Source organism: Pleurodeles waltl, chromosome 8, assembly GCF_031143425.1.
Source record: "Pleurodeles waltl isolate 20211129_DDA chromosome 8, aPleWal1.hap1.20221129, whole genome shotgun sequence".
NCBI classification, from domain to species: domain Eukaryota; kingdom Metazoa; phylum Chordata; class Amphibia; order Caudata; family Salamandridae; genus Pleurodeles; species Pleurodeles waltl.
Genome location: NC_090447.1, coordinates 1,332,122,179 through 1,332,143,704, shown reverse-complemented (window position 1 = coordinate 1,332,143,704; position 21,526 = coordinate 1,332,122,179). Strand labels below are relative to the sequence as shown.

Here is a 21,526-nt window from a genome sequence, read left to right as displayed (position 1 = left end):
GTTCCAGGGGCTTTTAATGGCCTCAGGAAGGAAGCTGCACAGCCCCCTCCAATAACAACTACTATCAGCCTGCCCCAGGGAGGTGGTGGTGCACAGGGCCGCTGGCATCCCCCTCCTCAAAAAATATACTTTTATATGCCCCCACGACCTGTCCATCCCGCGGCTAAGCTTTAGAAAAGCACAGTAGACCGTGCTTGTGTTTTATTTTTTAATGTTGCTGGGATTCCTGGATCCTCTATGATTTTGCAGCAAAAACGTAAAAAACAAAAATGCTTTTTGACTCCAGCACCATGCGTAGGGGGTCAGGGTATTCCTACCCTGCCTCTTTGCTTTATTTAACTTTTTGTTTTTGGGACTCTGCTGAGTCCGATTCCAAAAATGAGTGACAACACTTCCTGATTGAAGGGTTGGCAGCCAATCAGATCTCAACTTGAGATCTGTCAGATCCGAGAAAGACCCGTTTCCCTAAATAGCTATATTTCTTTTACTTTAAATATCTCCGAACTACTAAACGGATTTACACCAAATCACAAAAGCACGCTTTCTGGACAAGGTGCTAACTTTCTGCCAAAGTTGATTTAATTCCATCCAGCGGTTCGGGCTCTAGTTGTGCCTAAAATCCCTATGGGAAATTGTGTGAGGAAAATCTGTTTTGAGACCTCCCCCTTTTTCTCAGCCCCTGATTGCGGAATCACCCTGAAAATGTTCAAGACTGCAGGGGAAGTGAGTGTCGTACTAATTGGACAATTTCGGGAAGATCTGAGAAACGGCACTAAAGTTAGGAGCAAAACAAGAAACGCTTTTCCTACGAAAGTATGTCCTAACTTTAAATACCTACTGGCAAACGCCAGTAGGACAGACAGACAGACGGGCCTAGAAATGTTGATGTGGGTATGCAAAAACATCAAGTGTCTATTAAAAGGTGGACAAAGGTGCCAGGAAGAGTACTGTGAATTCTATTCTAAAAAAAAATGGCTGTGTTGTATTACTTGTGAGTATGTGTTTACTTGTGCATGTTTGTATGTGTGACTTAGGTGGTCATTCTGACACTGGCGGTCTTTGACCGCCAGAGCCACAGCCACAGTGGAGGTTTCACCGCCTACGGGCAGGCGGTGAAAACCACCACATTATGAGTGTGGCAGTTTGGCCTGTGCCAAACCGTCACTTTCCTGTGAATACCACCAAGGCGGTCAGACTGGCGGGCCAGAGATAAGCATCTCTGACCTGGCGGTCCACCCAATACCGCTGACGGTATAACGAGTCTCCTTTCCGTCAGGGATTTCGTGGTGGTAGCACTGCCACAAAATCCCTGGTGGAAAGGCTACCGGTGACAGGATTTGCGTTCCTGTCGCCGGTAGGCAACTCACCCATCCCTCCCCCATCTACCCAAGAGCCCCCCACCCCTCCTTCCCTTACAACATTCCCACCCCCCCCAAGCCCCCTAGTAACCCCCCAGCTCCCAGTACTGACTCCCCACCCCTCCCAATCCCCGTGCATACCCCCACTTCCCTGCATACACGCACACGCCCACAGACACACACACACCCTGACACTCACTCACAACACCCTTACACTCATGCGCACAATCACCCGCACAACACCCCCACTCACACACGCACTCACTACATTCACCCCCATTGACATGCATACTCACTCCACCCCCTCCTTTCCTCAACATACATACACACACAACCCCCACCCCTGTCTACATCCATTCACATTCACTCACACACGCATCACCACATTTACATACAGACACACATGCACAGACACTCCTTTTCCCACCCCCTCATTCATGACACGCATACACACACTCACATACATCCATTCACACACCCCACCCACCCTCCCTTTGCGGAGGACACTTACCTCGTCCAATGAGGTGCTCCTCCCTGAGGGGACAGGACCCGGCACTCTCACCGCCGGCAGCACTCTGCCATCAGGACTCCACCAGGCCGTATTACTGCTCGTAATACGGCTGGCGGAGTCCTTTTGGCAGGGTGGGGCCAGCAGTGGAACCGCCTCTGCACCTCAGACTGCCAGCACGACTACTGGAGGATTTCCATCAAAACTGTGGCAGAAATCCTTCAGTACTCGTAATATGGCGGTTGGAAGACCACTTGAGTGTCTGACTTCATAAGTTGTTGTCTTTGTTCTTTGCTATGTCAGCAAACTCTTGGTTAAATGGATAGAACATGTCAGCTAACAAATAACGGTAACTCTTTGCATAGAGAATACATGGCCGCTACCAGCTACAGCTGCACATGAAGGATACAATGCAAGAATGCACTGAAACATGAGAAACAAAGCTGTTCAGACCTTTTTGCCAATTGCAACAATTAAATGCTTGGGAAGCTCAGGGTTGTCAAAGCAGTAAGGACACTTCTCCATCCGTGCAGCCAGTTTTCGGTGCTCTGCGATTGCCTGCTCTCTTTCTCGCTCTTCTTCTTTAACTGCACTCTCCTTCCTTGCAGTTTTGGAAACAAACATGTCATCCAGAGTGTAGTACTCCTTGTCCGTTTTCTCCATGAACTACAGTAAAAAGAAAAACAAATGGATAAATGCACTATAAGGTGGATTGCAGAAATCTAAACAGCATCAACAATTCCCCTTGAAGGAATGGTTTTAAAACAACTGATTTAATAATAGGATAGATTAAAACATGTTTAAAACAAAGGCGACAGAAGTACCTATTAGAAGCACATTAAGAAATGCATCTGTTACCTGCTAGTACACTGTAAACACTGCTGTCTCACATCATCAGAAATCTTTACATGAGAAATGTGCTTGGGTATGGAAGGTATAGTACTGTCAGAAAAGCCTCCTCTGGTCTGCCTACCCGGCAGTCGTAGGTGAAGCTGGAGCTACTCATGCACGACCTATGGAACATGGCAGGAAGCTTGGGTGCATGCCTTGAAAGAATGTGCATCAACATAATTTCATCTGCAAACTACAATACTTCGCACATCTACCTCTAAGCCACCCTTATAACTAGGAAGGAGAGCGCCCTGCACGCCACAATCCAACGAAAGGGTGGCACCGATGGCTTCTGTAAACTCCACAAATAAGTTAGGCGCGGTGGGATATTCCAAATATTACAACCAGAAAACTCACTTCGTCCCCACACACACTGGCTGTCACTGACAGACAATGTATGCACATCACAGACACTGTCCAGGAAGCTTGGGGAGTTCTACAGTATGCAAACCAGTTCACGGCTGGCTTGTACGTGCCTGCACCTAGAGCAAAAGAAATTGATGGGGCCGTCTTCGTCACATAGATGATCCGTTTATCATCTGGACTAGCGAAGTAATACGGTTTCATGATGATATTATCAACTTCCACATAAGCCACTTTGAACAATCCACCAACACAATCACCCTCTTTGACATAGGCATACCCATGATGCAGGATGGGCGCAACCATACTCCGTTTACCAGAGATCAGCACCTCTCCTGCCACATCTATGATGCACATGTACAATGATGGTGTCTCATGCCACTGTAATCAAGAAAGTAAATGCCGAATCTGAACTGTGAAAGTGTGTCAGAAGGCCTTGAAATCACTCTTTGGCGAATCTATGGCAGATCAAATTAAGAGCAAGAATGCAATTTTTTTTTTTTTATTAAAACCTGATTTTAAAGAGTTTATTGACTGCCTGTCAACATCACGCATAAATTACTCTTCTTCAGTCAGAACATAAAATATCTGAATTAAGTTTATATGGGTTTACTATAGGTAAAAATAAGAGTATGATTTTTTTGTGACTAGGTTTGTCTATTGTCTTCTCTGAACAGTACTGAATGTAGTAGGATTAGGTTCTAAGTTTCAGGAGTTGAATTGGCTTGTGTGGCTTACGGCTGCATACTCCCAAAGGCACTGGCAGAAATGATCTTACTGTGTCAGCCACCTCTTTTATGTGGATCTATCTCTGCAGCAAGGTAGAGTTCGAAGCCGCTACTTATGTTCCTCAAGTCTTAACTCTACCACTGAATAAATTTACATGCAGTAGACGTTTACCTTATACTAAAAAGCTGAACTTTTTATAAGAAATGCTCCTTTTTGGCTTGAATTGCTGGTTATGCTTGCTTACCTTTCCTCTTTTTTTTTTTTTTTACCAAGGAAACGAAGTAATAAATGCCACATTAACATATACAGCCCAAGGAACAATTTCAAAACAAAACCCCAGATTAGTACAATGATGCTAAACAGAAATAGAGAAAAATAGTATCTTATTTGAGGGATTACAAATCGATCTAAGTTAAAAGATCCCATATAGTCTATATACACAAATATTGTCCAACAGTTTTTTGTCTTTAGGTAGGTTTCTTACAAACCCATAACTTTCCCACAATTACAAACATATGCTACTGCCTTGAGCCACAAGGTTATGCCTGGATACAAAATGCTTCTGCGTTGCCAAGCGAGATGAAGGCATGGTATCAATATAGCTAGAAAAGCACATTTATTACACACATCCATAGTTCAACCCCATTATGACCAGTAGGAAGTAATAATCTAAAAAAATAGCCTCATTATGACCGGTAGGGAGTAATAATCTAAGGAGATCTTTAGAAGCACCTCCGCTCAGTAAGGCTGAAGTGCAGAGCAAGAAGTGAACATGTGCACCCCATCAGACTCTGGACACCTACATCTGGGAAAATACAAAGACTCAACAACATTCCACTTGCTCGTCTTCACTGGGGTAAAATAAAAATCAAATAAGTTACAGTAATGATGGAGCCAATATTTGGCAATTCTACTAATTGAGTACCCCATAGTATCGAAACTGGTGAACATTTCTACAGATGTCTCTATTTCCAGCTACTTGGGGACTGATTACAACTGTGGAGGAGGTGTTAATCCGTCCCAAATGTGACGGATATACCACAAGCCGTATTACGAGTTCCATAGGATATAATGGACTTGTAATACGGCTGGTGGTATATCCGTCACTTTACCGTCACTTTTGGGACGGATTAACACCTCCTCCAAAGTTGTAATCAGGCCCTTAGACCACTTCTGGGCCCAGGTCTGTTACTGATCCTCTCCTGCCACCATAAACATTTGGTAGTGTCCAGCTGTACTTGGTAGCTTAGGTTAAATCAGACCAACACAAACTTTATTTCGGTATTCAGGTGGCTTTTATGTACATTTATTTATCATTTGAATGTGTCAGATCTATGAATAACTGACGATTTCCTTCTGAAAGGTACCAAACTCGCTCCTAAGCTCCTTAAAAGGTTTTGAAAGTGCCATTAGAAAAACTTGAAATACAAATCGATTTTTCTCCCTTTGGGAAGCCTTGGGAACATGGACATTATTGCCTTAACATTCCTAATTACCTTAATAGCCATGGATTCTCAGAATATGAAAATACTTCCAAATAACTAGCAATACTTTTCCAAGTCAATAACATTCATATTTAACATTGTTGGGATAATGCTTGGGATCCACAAATTGACGAAATAGGTTGTTTATCCAATACTGCCTCTAAAAACCCTGGCATGAATGTATTCCTTTATTAGTCTTTTATGTAAAACAGCTTTTAATAATAAGATTAAAAGTTGGGTAGGGTCAATCCTCCCTTACTCCAATGTAGATATAAAAATGACAAGGCCAGTCTACGTTTTTTATGTTCCCCCCCAAAAAGAGGCGAGTAGTCCACCAAGTTGTTTGAAGTAGCAACATGGAAGATAGATCTGCCAAGTCCTAAAGAGATACAATATTTTAGTGAGGACTCCCACCCAAATATTTGACTATGTGAAGGAACAGAAATGCAAGTCCAGGGATTACTGCTTGATGTATCTCGCTGCAAAGCACATCTGTTCCAGCAGCCTTTCCTGAAGGAGAGGATAAGTACCTGCAGAAATGCCAGTCTAAAAAGATCCTCTAGTTGCTGGTCAGATAATCCATACAAGTACGTATTCTGCAGGAACTCAACAGAGTGTTTATATTCTGAATCATTTAGGTATTCGTAGTATATAAAATCTGCCTGGGCTGTAATTAAGATGCCTTCTTGGATTTAAATTTCCATCACTCTCTACAGCCAATGTACAATGTGGAACAGCGCCTGTCTTGTCCCAGTGCCTGAATCATAGGTACCTTCATCTCTGAATTGTGTGGCATGTGCTTTATTATTCACTGCATTAATTTTGGCTCTTATTCTTTGTGCTTCATTGCTTAATCTGCTACTGGCTGCATATGCATCTGTTCTGCTACAGCAAGCCTGCCCTCTCGCATTAACTTCTGTGAATGCACTATATATTTTCATGTAAACCCCCTAACGGTTGCCTTCGCTGTATCTCACACTTAGCACTTTATATTTGTCTGTAAATGTTAAGTGTTCTTTTCAGCTCAGTTGTTGTTACCACTTTTAATGGAATATAAATTGAGACAAAGGAGAATGGCACACTTATTTTTGCAATTGTTACCCAACGAGGGTGCATGCTACAGAGTAGGGTGGTTTCTTAAATTTGCTGTGTATTGTTGTAAGCCTATGCATTTTTACTATTTCTATGTGGTGACTGTTTATATCTGTATCCAGCATCTTTATGCTTTAATGATTGTCTGTGACCTTCGAACAAAAGTCAACACACCTGTCCCTTGGTTGATATGTATACATTATTTAACACAGTCCGATCCTGATTTATAGTTGCAAAGTTTACTCCAGAATATTTACATGCGTTTACATGCTATGTTACATTTGCATATTTTTATGTTGCAAACTCTTAGAATATGATGGTGTCTGTTATTGGACCAACACAAGTACAACAGTAAGATTACAGGTATGTGTGCAAGCTTTCACAGGATCCTTCATCATATACAACTTACCTGAGCTTGCCAAACCACCAGCTGCGATCAACGAAGGACGGAAGGGGGTGTATGACATAGGGTGTGAGGCCTTTCCTTTGCAAAGATTAGGAGACACTAGGGCATACAAACACGTTTGTGGGATTAATAAAAGTCTCATATCTCACGGATGTTGTAGGCAGCAGTTTCTGAGTTAAAAGGTAATATGAAAAATCATTTAAAAAGTCATTACTGTGGAATAATCCATTGTCCAGAAGTAGTAAAGACATGACAGTATTTAGGAGACAGTAAAAAACTAAATCATGTTTTCCGTGGCGTGGCACACTTGGGGCCAGTTTGGCCACACTCTTGTAAAGTTCCTCAACAAGCCTCACTCTTCTCAAGGTTCCTGAATCTGGAGGCATCTATAATACCAAAAAGGGTCATGCCTGATGGGGAACTGATGCAGTGATGGACACTTATTTCACTGTCCCATACGAACTGGTATTGTTCCTGTCTCTGATGGTAAAGGAGTGGAACTGGCAATGGTAAGCCTGTAAGGCTCAGGCTGTTAGAGGGCTGAGAATATAACAATGGAAGAAGATAGGGATAAACCACTGAACACACCCTCGGGGGGATACATCCGGTGATTAAAATAATATTATAATGGCTTCTGACTTCCCAGGGACTGCTTACATTACATAGCAATAGCTCTGATCTCTGCAGGAGAGATAGCAGGGAGAAAGGAATAACACGTACTCTAAGGGAATGTGATCTTATACACGACTACTGGAAGAGAGTATTGTCTGCTATGGAGAAGGTTATGGGACTGGCAATACTGACAGAACCAAGCTGCATTCTTTTAGGATGGAGGCAACATAGGACAAAAAAAAGAACATGTACATTAGTTAATATGGTGCTTCTGGCCAGGTAAGGGACAACTCACACTCCAACACACTAGTTTTGGCGTGGTAAATTGGATATGGAGAAGGTGACAAATGCCATTCATGGTGCTGAACATTCTTTTGCTAAAATGTGTCGTCCTCTGATGGCCTAATTCTGTTCTAACCAGAGAGCACTTACATGCTCTAACGCATTAATGAGGCTGCAGATTTTACCAATGCAATACCCAGTGATATGTACAAGAGTAGCTACTTTGCTGTAGCTTCAATTAGTTCCAGTGTAGTACAATTAAAGTCATCCAGATGGAGTTACCAATGGGTGCTACAAAGGAGGCGACAGATTGGTCGGACCTTGCTTGTTTTAGCTTTGACAACTCTAGTAAACATTTTGTGAAACTAAAATTGACTTCTAGTTGTGAAAACAGGAAGAGTAATGGTTGTGGATGTTACTGATTTATGCAATGATGGAGGAAGAAGAGAGTAGTCAGTAGGACACCTACAACACTTGAAAGAAGGGGTCTTCTGACCTTTTGGGTGAGTTTACTTTTTATTATATTATTATTAACTTTGTTGTGATGTACTAAGTAGAGATTACTATGTTTTAATAAAGTAAATGAAAGCTAAGTATTACACAGACTGCTGCAGTCTTAGAGGTCAGTCCAACAGGCAATCTGGCAAACCCAGAGACACTATTTGAGACATCAAATCTGCAATAATACCAGAGCCGAAACTACCTCACCCTGGAGCATGAAGGTTAAAGAAATGCATAAAATTATCTTAAAGTTGAAGAAAGTAGTCTGCACACCATTTACCACGTGGGGATGTATATCAAGATTGTTAAAAATTGGGTTTCTGGTTAGCAGAGATATGCACCCTGTCCATATAGGAAGGGTAAGTCAGACACACTAAAAGTTAACTGTCATAAATAATGCAAGACGAATGATAGGAGTTCCCGAGATTTATTTACACATAAAGAAAACACGTCCTGTCAGTCCCACATCCATCAACGAATTCTCCTCATCCCCGTGCCTTCCACGTTCCCCCGTTCTACATTCCAGATTCCCTCTCACCTTCCACTGTACCACATTCTCTCTATAACATACTTTCCCTCTTTAAACAAAAACAAATAAAAACAGGTATGTATCTATGGCAATAAAATGATGAACAAACTTAACAAAATAAACTAGTAACCCACTGCAATAAAACATCGTAATAAGAGTCCCTTTTTTCCAGATGTACTGTTTTCCTAAACAAAATCCTTGAACTTGGCTGGTTGACGTCTTGCCCTAAAGTTGGACTTTACTCGTGATGCAACAGAGGTATCCCCCACAGCAACATTAACGTCACTGTCACACGTCTGCATCGATTCTTCCTCTCCAGAACAATCCTCCACCACTTCCTGATGATCACAACCAACTTCACCATTTCGCATACCTTCTTCAATCCTAAACAAAGGATTTATAGCATAACTCCTGTCCTGGTCCTTGTCATTCCACGCACACTTTGCTAGTCTACTTACATTCCACACTTTGCCGTCCTGCGTAACAACACTATTCCTGAACACTTTTATAACTTTCAAAGCCTCTCCAAACCTAGCCGCCCCTTTCACCAATAAACCAGGTTCACGCACCTTCACCCAATCACCCACCTCTAAACAAGGTTCTTTCACTTTCCACTTATCATCATACCTCTTCTTGAAATACTCCTGTTTCCTCCTTACCCTCTCTCTAACTTCTTCAACTGAGAATGCCTCCCAGTCTCTATTCTGCTTCTTCTTGAACCACCAAGGGCACAATTTAGACACGGGGTGTCTGCCTTTAAGTAATCTAAATGGACTCACCTCTGTAGTACTTTGCGGAGTGATACGATAATGCCACAACCTCTCCCTCAATTTTTCTTTCCACAATCCACCAAATCCACGCGCCCAGAAAATACTATCTTTAAGAACCCGGTTAAATCTTTCAACTTGACCATTGCCTTTAGGATCATATAAAGGAGTAGTTACATGTTTGATGTTACTGTACTTAAGAAAACTTAGATCCCCAAATATAGTCCGGAAATGTTCAACCGCCCAAATGCACGCTAACAGTTCCTTTTCAATCACTGCATACCTTCGCTCTGCCTCGGTCAAAGTACGAGATGCGAAGGTAACATTCCATCTGTCCTTCCCACACCACTGAGATAACACACCACCGATTCCATACATACTTGCATCCACCGTCACAATGCATTGTGCCCCCACACAGAAAGGCTTCAACGTAGGTGCCTCAACAATTTCTTTTTTGATTATCTCAAATGCATTACTTTGTTTATCAGTCCAAACATACTGAACTCCTTTGCGTGTGAGCTCCCTCAAAGGTTCCATCTTGGTAGCAAAATCCTTGATAAATTTGCTATAATATTCACACAAGCCGGTGAAAGACAACAATTTCTCCCGATTATCAGGCACTGGAGCATTAACTATTGCTTCCACAAGAGATTGTTTGGGAACTACCCCTTCACCTGAAATAGAGTGACCCAAATACTCAACAGATTTAGCAAAGAACTTGCATTTCTTCGCCTTCAAGGTCAACCCATTCTTACTCAGTACTTTACACACATTCACCACATGCTGTTTATGTTCATTCTCATCCTTCGAGAAAATCAAAACGTCGTCTTGAAAACATTTTACGTATTTGTCCATGTCCTTAAACAGATGAAACATTGCTCTCTGGAAGACAGACGCAGCTGATGTTAAGCCAAAAGGCATCCTTTTGAACTGGTATAATCCTTGCGGGGTAATAAACGCTGGTAAATGTCTAGAGTCTTCAGTTAACTCAATCTGATGGTACGCTGATCTCAAATCTAGTGTGGAAAAGATGTTCGCCCCCTCCAACATACTAATAACCTTGTTGATCTTTGGCAAAGGATGACAATTCACAATGATATTGGCATTTACAGCTCTCAGATCCACACATAGTCTCAAAGATTTATCAGACTTACGTGCCAAAACAATCGGAGAAACCCACTCAGAGGATTCAATCTCCTCTATCACACCTTCACTCACCATCTCTGATAACATCAGCTTTAACTCTTCTCTCACACTGATGGGAACATTTCTAAGTTTCTGTATCAGAGGTTTAGCATTAGCCTTAACCTTGATTTTATGGCTATAATTGGCTAATTTGCCTAATTTGCTAGTGAACACTTGTGGAAATCTGGACATAACCCATTCAGTCACCTCCCTTGACTCTACCACCAAGACAGGCTTGCTACACCGGGGGTTCAAAATTATACCCAGTTTCCCTTGGTCTCTCCATCCCAGGACATTCACACCCTTAGCAGCATCGTACAATTTAATACTCGCACATCTCCCTTTAAAATTGATAACAGTATCCACAAAACCAATCACCTCAAAAGTGCCCCCATCAAAACTTTCTGCAACAATATCAGATTCTTTTAGATCACCCTTATTCCAAATCCCCTCAAAGGTTTGTTTAAAATACTCAAACGTGACGATGGTCCAAGGGGACCCCGAATCTGCCATTAACTCCAATTTCCTTCCAGCAACATGCACTTCACACCTTGGTTGACTTAAACGTTCATACCCTATTACATTTCCCTGCTTGAGCGACAACACCATGCCTCTGTGCTCGCCATCAAACTCCAGACACTCTTCACTATCTTTCTTGACACTCACGCACGCCATCTTTCCCTTGGCAACATAGTTCCCTTTCTTGACATCTTTGCACACCCGTGCAAAATGTCCCAACCTTCCACACTTCATGCACTCTTTTCCAACCGCAGGACACTGAGGTGACGAAGCCAGGTGGTTCAGACAACCACAACGAAAGCATGAAAGTTTTTCCAGCCTGTCATGTTTTACCCATTTCCTGCCTGCTGCAGTATGCTTGACAGCAACATTACTATTCAAATTACTGCCCACCATTGCACCCACCACCTCAGACTCTAAACATTTGACCTTGTCAGTATCTTGTACTGATCTCATCCATTGTTCAGATTGCTCTAAAGCTTTCGCAGTTGCAATTACATCTTGTAATTTGGGATCGCCCATAACCCATAGATGCTCTTGGATTTTCCTGCTTTTGACATGCACAATAATTTGATCTCTAATCATTTCATCAGTCATATTTCCAAAATTGCAATGAACAGATAGACCACGTAACGCTGTAAGAAATTAATCAAATGTCTCTTCTGAAAGTTGTACTCTTGTGTAAAATTTGAATCTATTCAATGCTAGACTCGCAGTAAGTTTGAACCTCATCTCCAATCTCATTAGCGCCTCTTTGAAGACATCTCCATCGCCTTGATCTTGTACTGGTATCGGGGGTAAAGTTCTAAAAACCATTTGCCCCTCAGAACCCAAACAATGCAATAAAATATTATTTTTCCTTTCCTGTGACATGTTGTCATCATCAATAGCTTTCATGTAGGTTAAAAACTCCTCCTTCCACCTAGACCAGTGCATTGGTGGATCACCCTTGCTCTGTAAAAATTTAGCTGGGGGTTCAAATTGCATGTCTCTGTCTTTTCACCTTAATGAGAAAAGAATAAACAAATTAAAAAAATATCAGATTGCACAAGTTATTTTCCTTAAAAAGTCTGAACTTATCCAAGATGTTCTTTTTTGAAAAATAACATTTCCAGTTATTAAAATTGGTCTTAGCAAAAAAAAAAACTGCAGAAAAGTCCTCTTCTAATGTCAACACAAATGTCTTTATTTTTATATAGTCCTTTCTCGTTGACCCTACAGCAAGAAATAAAGTCCTTTCACCATGTTCATACCTTGAGAGGAAAAAAAAACACAGGCCCCGCCCACCGTCAGACCAAATACGGCACAAGCGGCAGAAATGCAGGACACAGGTAAGCAATCCTTTAGTAACGCGGCCTCAACCAGAAAAGAAAAAGCTCGTAAAGCTCAGAACGCTTCTGAGCTTAAATATTCCAACAGGCTGACGCGCTTATGAAGGACAAAAGCTGTCGCGCGGCGCGTTGTTCATGCCGCGCGACTGTCTTTAACTGCCGTTACACCAACAGGCAGGTAGGTTTAAACTGGAAAGGGTAATCCCAAGAAAAGTGCCAAGTTACCGCAAGTTTGTCGAATTACTTAAACTCCCTTCTCAATGTTTGCTGTATTCTTACAGCGTGGGCGGCTTCTATTCCTCCGAGTGTGCAGCTTGCTTCACGCTAAATAGTTCAGGCGGGCGGCTCCTATATCTCAGAGAGTATAGCTTGCTGCTCTTTGAATTGTTCAGGCGTGGGTTCGTCGTAAACTCGTCGCCAAAATGTCATAAATAATGCAAGACGAATGATAGGAGTTCCCGAGATTTATTTACACATAAAGAAAACACGTCCTGTCAGTCCCACATCCATCAACGAATTCTCCTCATCCCCGTGCCTTCCACGTTCCCCCCGTTCTACATTCCACATTCCCTCTCACCTTCCATTGTACCACATTCTTTCTATAACATTAACCTCTGCTCACCCTCTGGTAGCTTGGCACACAGCAGTCAGGCTTAACTTAAGAAGCAATGTGTAAGGTAATTGTGCAACACCTTAAATTGTAAAACACCACACAAAGAGACACCACAATGCTTAGAAAAACAGAGCTTGATTTTATGAGTAAAAAGACCAAAACAACAAACTTCCGATAAGTATTAGTCGATATATGAGTTTTTATAGATTAAGTGCTTAGAAGCATAAAGCGCCAACCGGGGCTATCTGGTCATGCTAGACCGGGTGAAATCTAAAAGTTCAGGCCAACCGCAATGGCATGCGGGTCGGATACAGTACCAGACAAGTCCAGCTGAAGGTATACCTTCTCAAAATTGAACTTAGACTCCAGCTCGCGAAGAAGTGCACTGGGTGAAAGGAGAGCAGAGCGTCGCTGGCAGTGGTCCACGGGTGCAAGGAGTTGGCTGGGAGTGTGGACTAGAACCTCATGGTCGCAACTGGCGATGATTGCTGTGCGATGAGACAGACTTGCAGCAGCTCACACTTTGCGCGAGAGACCAAGTTCCGGTATAAGGGGGACCATTTACGGTCGCAAAGAGCCCAAACGCTTGATTTCAGGAGCAACTAAACCACTTTCAAGGTCTGAGGACTGGAGGGGAACCTCTTGGGCGTCAGGAGCTGGCTGAAGATGGTCCAGGAGATGTAGCAGATGTGTTGGAAGCCTTTGTGTGGAGACTTCAGAAGAACAGGAGGAAACCCAGCAAGCACTTGGAGTCACTCTGGTTCTGGGTTTGAGAGATTTAGGTCCAGTCCTTCTCTCTACCAGACATGGAGGGCAGCAGGTCAGCACAGCAGAGCAGGAGTCCAGCAGAATCCAGATAGGGTCCAGCACAGTGACAGCCCTTTCAGCAGCACAACAGTCCTTCTTCTTGGCAGAGTAGCCACAGGTCCAGAAGTGTACTGAGTTGGTGGGGTCAGAAGTCCAGTTCTTATACCCAGTGGTGCAGTTGAAGTGGGGGAGACTTCAAAGCAAAGTCCCTGCCCTTCCTGCTCTGGCTCCAGACACATTACCAGGGGTTATGTAGCCCTTTGTGAGGCCTCAGGACCCATCCCATTCAGGTGTAATATCTCCTCCCTCCCCTCTTGCCCCGGATGTGCCATCAACATGCAGATGGCCACTCAGTCACACCTACGCTCCCTTTGTGTGTGGCTGTCTGAAGCGAATGCACAGCAGCCCAGCTGTCAACCACCCAGATGTGATTTTAGGAGCAGTTTCTCTTTTAGGGCTCAGGGGCTGCACCCCTCTGAAATTCCTACACATTTATATAATTTTTTTAAAATTAGAATGCTTTTTTCAGAGATACGATCCTATCTCTAAGCAAATCGATGCATTTACATCTGGGCTGTCTGTCCCAGACTGCCTGCCCCCCCTTGCTTTGAAGTACGAGACGGAAGCCAGGCAGTAAATCAACTTCTACACTGTGACGCACAACGCAGGGCTGACTGCTCTAAAGCCATTCATTTCCATTGTGATCTATGGCAGTATCCACTATAGGCCAGTGACACTTTTAGCTGCATGATTTTGGGCGATGGAGTTTCAATCTCTGCATGAGAGAAGCCATCTTTCACTCACAGGCATAGCTCCCACCCATTCCCCATTTGTCACGCAGTAGGAGTTGGTGCAGGCACATGTGATTTAGTGCCTTGTCTTTGGTAAGTGTTATAATGCAAATCTTGTGTTATTTTTATTGTACTGAGGCTCCTTGTCATGCCAACCTCCCGCATGTGACACCCCAGGCCTTGGCTGCAGATCGCTGGCTCCTTTAAAAGTGGAGCTGCTGTATTTGTTCCTCTCGAAATTGTTACATAAGATTGAGCAGGGTTCCTGTCCCCTTGCAAAATTGATCCTAATATCTCAGCCAAGAGCAAGGGGAGAAAGACGTGCTTACAGAAAAGGCAGTTATCTGCCGTATGGTTTTAAAATAGGTCCTATCCTCATGCCCTTAACATTAATGCCAAAAACATGGCTTGATATGCGAATAATGAATGTTAAAATGTGTGTAATGTGTGTCAGCCATTTAGTTCCTCTTATTTCACATTTTACTTAATGTTGCATTCCCAAAGAGAGTTAGCCATTTCATCATGCTGTGTCTCTGGGCACTGTATTACTCTTTCATAGTGTATACTTTGACTTGTGCTAGGTGTTTATGGGGAGCTTTGATTGAGAGTGCTGGTGCTCAGGCTGAAGGCAAATCAAAGTGTCTATCAGTGGTTGGTCTCTACAGAGCACACAGAACAATGGTCATGTACTCCAGTTGCAAATGAAATTCAGTGTCAGTGTGTGTGTGAAGGGGTGCGCAGGTGGTCAAAATATTTAAAAGACAAAAGCAAAATGAAATAAAGTGCTTAAACGTGAATGAGTGCAGTGTATGTTTGGGGTTGGTAAAAGGAGGGAGATGCAAGGGAGTGCATTCAGGGGAGAGTGAAAAGAAAGTGCTGAAGAGGAAAGAGAGGAGGTTGAAAATGTGCAGATGGATGAGATGTGAAAAGAAAAAGGGCATACATAACTAAGGTAAAGCACAAATAATCAAAGGCCATACTCTTTCCATAGGCCTCAATAATATTTAAGTCAGTCTCACAATTTCAGAATTGAAACATTTTTAATGTTAGTTATTTATCACTAATCAATGCTGTTATTCATTTATCTCAAATAGCCAACAACCATTGGCAAAGTCAATAGTACTGACAGGTTTTAGGTGTATGTCAGTTGTGTTATATTTCTGGATGCAATAACATCTCAGACAGAAACCAAAATACAGGTCGGGTGACACTCTATGGGAATGAGATAAATTCATTTTACATGTTCCCTTTTTAGAGAGCCTCCACTTTTTTCATCCCACTTAAAGACCTGTCTGCATATATTTCTGTATAATTGATTGCAGCCAGCAGCTGTGGGTGCTTCCTGATGCCTGGCTAGAACATTTTCTTCTAAAGTTGATTCCGCATGCAGTGTAAGACACTGGGCAAGCACAGACTTTAAAGGGTCTGAAGTTGCTGCGCTGTACAATTTGCACATTAAAGTAACTGTTGAACATGTTGGTGCAGTAAGATATGGGGCAGCTTTTAAAGTGTTTAATATTTCAAAATATACGCTCCCACTGCTATACAAACCTTGCTGTCTCACTAAATTCATTTGCTTTCAAATGCCCCATTTGTCAATCTTTTTTCAATGTTTTCTTGAGAGGAGGAGCCACCTTAGATCACATGTTCGTCTATTAAGCTTGCTCATTTCACTTGCTACATAAAAGTCATAGTCAACTTTTACCCCCACCACTTTCAAAAGTCACCAGCCACCACTGCGTGATTTCAGAGACAGGCAGAAGGCATTAGATGATTTAAAGTAAGAAAATGACAACTTTCTAAAAGTGGCATTTTCAGAATTACAATCAAAACTCCGACTTCACCACAAGTTTTGATTTTAAATTGTGATCCCAGAGACACCAAACCTGGGGGGTCACACCTCTTCCAAATTGGAAAGTACTCCTAAAATAATTAAAAAGGTAATCCCAATGTTAACATATGGGAGAGAGAGGCCTTACAGTAGTGAAAAACGAATTTAAGAGTTTTTCACTACCTGGACATGTAAAACTTAAAAGTACAAGTCTAACTTTTTAAATACACTGCATCCTACCCTTAGGGCTGTCCAGGGCATACATTAGGGGTGACATATATGTATTAAAAAGGAGGATATTGGGCCTGACAAGAGGGTTAACTTGCAAGGTGGTGATGGCAGTTTAAAACTGCACACACAGGCTCTCCAATGGCAGGCCTGAGTCATGCTGAAAGGGCTACTTAAGTGGGTGGCAAAATCAGTGCTGCAGGCCCAACAGTAGCATTTCTTTTGCAGGCCCTGGGCACATGCAGTGCACACTTTACTAGGGAATAATAAGTAAATTAAATATGCCAATTGTGGATACCATGTCTTAAGGGAAAGAGCACATGCACTTTAGCAGTGATCAGCAGTGGTAGAGTGCCTGGAATCCTAAAGCAAGCAAAAACAAAGCCGGCAGAACAGGAGGTCAGAAGGTAAGAAGGCTAAATTCTCAGGGGGAAACCACACCAAGGATGCCAGGTCTAACATGATACTGAGCCCATTGGTTTCTCACCAGATTCAGGACATCTGTGCATTTTTCCATGGCTGCTGGCTAAATATTTCAGCTTCTACCACCACAACCTCAGTTTTTGTGAGATTGAAATGCAACTGTTCTTCAGACATTCATAAGTCTAAAAGCAACTAGACAGCCTTGACAAATTCTGTGTTACGCATGCTAAGAACATAACATGAGAATCAGCTGGATGCAGGAGTGGCTCGCGTGGCTGGACCGGAGAGCGCGGGACAAAAATAATTAGAAATAATTTTTTTACAAAAAAAATTACGTCCTTTGCTCCCGCACCGTGCTCCTCTCCCGTCGCTGCTGCAGGCACAGGCTCCCAGCCTGCCCTGCGCCATTCCTGATGCTGCTCAGACCAGCTAGGATTGGCTGGGAGCGCCCTGGCTGGGCACTCCCAGGCAGACTGGGAGCCTGGGCAGGCTCTCTCCAGCCCAACAACTGTGTTGCTGGGCTGGAGAGAGCCCTGCGCGCATGTGTGTTTGGCCGGCCCAAGACGGCCGGACAAATACACATGCGCTCTGAGGGAAGTGCAATGCCCCACCCTTTTTACATGAAAAGGATAATAAACAGCGTTTATTATCCTTTCCATGTAAAAGGATTTGCAGCGGTTGCTGCTGGTGGGGTGGCGATGCTCCTCCACCCATAGAGGAGCCATGCCTGGCTGGATGTCATCTATATAATTTTAAAACTAGATCCCAAATTCTGATTTACACCTGGTAATGCGTGCACTAGTTGAACGCACCTTGAAATATAGCACATTGTGGAATAAGCTGTTTCTTGTTCTTCTTCAACTCTAAATTGGTTTATTTGTGAACTGAGCTGAGAGCTTTTCCACAAATATGGCGAATGCACCAAGTCTTGCTGATGTAAATCAGATGAATCTGGAGATATTATATAGATCATGTTTGTAAGAGGTAATACATAATACAGCAGATGTGCCTCCTTTTTTCTTTTGTATTAAACTAACTTCACTGGAAAGGTCGTTAATGCTCGAGGACATTATTCCCAAAGACATTTTAAAGTAGGTAAACAAGCACTCCAATCTTACATGCCTTTGTGAAATTGACTGGCCCCAAAACATCTAAAATTTTGAGACTATTAATATACAATTAATACAAATAGAAAGGACTGGGCCCTCTTAGTATTTTTACTAAAATGGAGGTGGATATTTCAGGGCCAAATTATAGAGACGTGCACAAATATGTATAAGAGTACTCCTGTAGTACTATTTCTGGTACTCAAATACTTTAACAAGTCCACCAGTATGTCTGCTATATTCTAATACTATGTAAATAACTTCCCTCTACTCTTCAGTTCTGTCCTCCGCCCCCCCCCATCCCTCCCCGGAGTATGCAATGTAAACCAGAAATGAGGACTTTGTAATAATGTACAAAATACACCAGCGCACAGCTGCTGCCATATGGGACAGAGAAGCTAGAGGAAGCAAAGAGGATTTAAGGGATTAGGATTCAAATTTCATCGTCTTGATTTCAGGTGCTGCTACTCATGCATTCACCTCAATCAGCAATAAAATAGGATGGGTAGACACACATTCTCAATTACATAAAAATGGAGGAACACTTTAATATGCCATGATAGTACAGCGAGACATCAAATGTCAGCCACTGTCAGCATTCACGAATTCAGCGCTGTGACAGAAATTTCAACAGGGGAAAAGCATCTAATTTGGTTGTCGCTGAGAAAAGCATGAATTTCTTGATTCTATTAACTTTTCTTTAGTTTTTGAATCATAATTGGAGCTTTACACTACTTGTTATTCAATTTAGCATGCTGCTACTCTGGAGGCGAATGTTCATGTTTTCCCATGTGTCCTTTGTAATTGTCTCTGATCTACAAGTATAATAGGCAGATTCTGATTGCAAAGTTCGCTCTGAAATGATAAAACTAAATTCCCCACAAAGGGCGCCATCTCCTTCATTCCCGCAAGTTTTTTTTTAAATGAAATTTCTATATAATATAATGTACGCAGCATTAGTTTTAGACCACGGAAAACTTATATGACCTTCAAGATTGATGTCTTCTGAATAAGTTCAAAATATGTTAAAAAGGAAGATCTAGTGAGAAGCGCTTTTTAACCAGCCTCCTGAGAATGGCATCTGACCATAAACTCACTTTGAAGCAATTTGCAAGATCATGTAAACAGCACCTGAAGTTGCAAACCAATAGAGAGAATATATAGGAAAACCACATGTTGCCTAAAACCTTCTTTCAATCATGGCCAGTTATTTTAGGGGACTTCTTGTAGGTGCCCTGTGCCACATTAAGTGCCATTAATGAATAAATTAAGAAATTTAATTTTATTAACTTTTTCTGCGTTTATTTCAAGAAACAAAATTACCTTTGTTCACCAAACATGATGATTCACACACAGTCCTTTACTTGGTGACAGAGGTCAACTGGTTGAGAGGAACAAGTTACCTTTGGTAATGCCTTATCTGGTACATACTCCATCTAGCCGCAGATTCCTTACCTTGCAATTAACCTCAGGCGTCAGACTGAATCCAGAATTTCTTTTTGAGCAGTACCCCTGCACCAGTAGGTGGCACTGTTCAGCTCCACGTGGCTTTGTCCGCACCGGAAGTAGCATGCATAGTGCCTATGTAGGCGCCACCCCAGTTTAGTTCGCAGAGAGGGGAGGATGAGTGGACCGGTAAGGAATCTGCAGCTAAATAAAGAGTCTCTATTAGATAAGGCGTAATCGAAGGTAAGTAACCTACTCATTTGAAATAGACTTCTAGCCGCAGATACCGTAAAGAAAAATACCCAAGAGGTAACTCCCTGGAGGTGGGTCTGTGAAACCGATTCACACTAAGAAGTCCTGCAGGACCGAATGGGCAAAGTGGCCATCCCGGCAGACCTGCCTGTCCAATGCTTAGTGAACTGTGCAAAGAAGCCTACATTGCTGCCTGGCACATGTCCAGGACTGGAACTTCGTGTTTTGGTCGCAGCCTTGGCTCTGGTGGAATGAGCACGCAAATCCTCTAGGGGTTGCTTTTTGGCCAGTGAGTAGCAGATCTTAATACAGAGCACAATCCATCTGCAGATGGTTTATTTCTGCACAGCCTTTCCTTTTTTCGCTCCAACATACCCCACAGAGAGTTGGTCATCCACCCGGAACTTTCTCATGCTGCCAAGGTAGAACGACAACAATCTTTTTGGGACCAAACTGTGAAGTCACTCCTATTCCTTGGAGGGATGTGGTGGAGTGTAAAAAGTAGGCAGGGTGATGGATTACCTACATGAAAGGGAGTGACCACTTTCGGCGGAAAGGAAGCTCTAGTGGGTATAGCCAGCTTGTCTGGATATTCAGGTACGGAGACTTGGATGACAAAGCCTGAAGCGCAGTGACACTACGGGTAGATGTTACTGCCACGAGGAAGGCTGTTTTGATGGCAAAGAACCTGAGAGAACAGTTGTGCAATGGCTCAAAGAAAGAGCACATGAGAAAAGTGAGGACTAGGTTAAGGGCCCATTGAGGCATGATGAAGTGTGAAGGCGGATATGCATGTTGCAAATCCTTCAAGAACCTAGTGAAAATAGATGATCTGAAAAAGGATGGCTGATCTGGCAACCACAGAAAGGCTGAGATGGCAGACAGATAGCCCTTTGGGATGCCCAAAGTAGAGCCCTGCTGGGCAAGAGAACGAATAAAGAGAAAGATTTACGGAGGGAAGCAGAAAAAGGGTCAACCTGTTTCTCTGCACACCATGCCACAAACTTGCCCCAATAGCAGGTGAATACACTCTTGGTGGAGGGACGCCTGGCTGCCAAGTTAACATGCTGACTTCGGGCAGAGGGCCAAAAACAGTCAACTGCCGTCACTAAATCCTCATACATGAAGGCGGAGCGTTGACAGGTCTGGGTGCAGACCCCTCTCCTACTGCTGCAACAGAAGATCCTCTCAAAGGGGCAGCCTGATTGGAGAACCAACGGCCATGCTCAACAGTTTGGGATATTAAATTCTCTGAGCTCAGTCCAGGGCCACAAGAATTACTTGGGGATGATCGTTCCTGGTCTTCTTGAGAACTCTAGGCAGGAGTGGTATGTATGGAATGGCATCCAGGAGGCCTCAGCATCACACGAGACAGAAAGAGTCTCAAAGTGAGAACCGCCCTGGAAACTCCAGTGCACAGAATTGCTGACACTGTGCATTCTCAGCAGTGGTGAAAAAATCTGACCAAGCTT

At 42.9% G+C, this 21,526-nt stretch overlaps 1 protein-coding gene across 1 annotated transcript in view; it reads right to left on the bottom strand.

The window, feature by feature from the left end:
- Positions 1–21,526, bottom strand: part of CWF19L2 (CWF19 like cell cycle control factor 2) — an 860,723-nt gene that overhangs the window by 183,878 nt on the left and 655,319 nt on the right. The window contains exon 13 of the mRNA XM_069202341.1: positions 2,320–2,532. Within this exon, the coding sequence (XP_069058442.1) occupies positions 2,320–2,532 (213 nt within the window). The remainder of the gene's footprint in view (positions 1–2,319; positions 2,533–21,526) is intronic.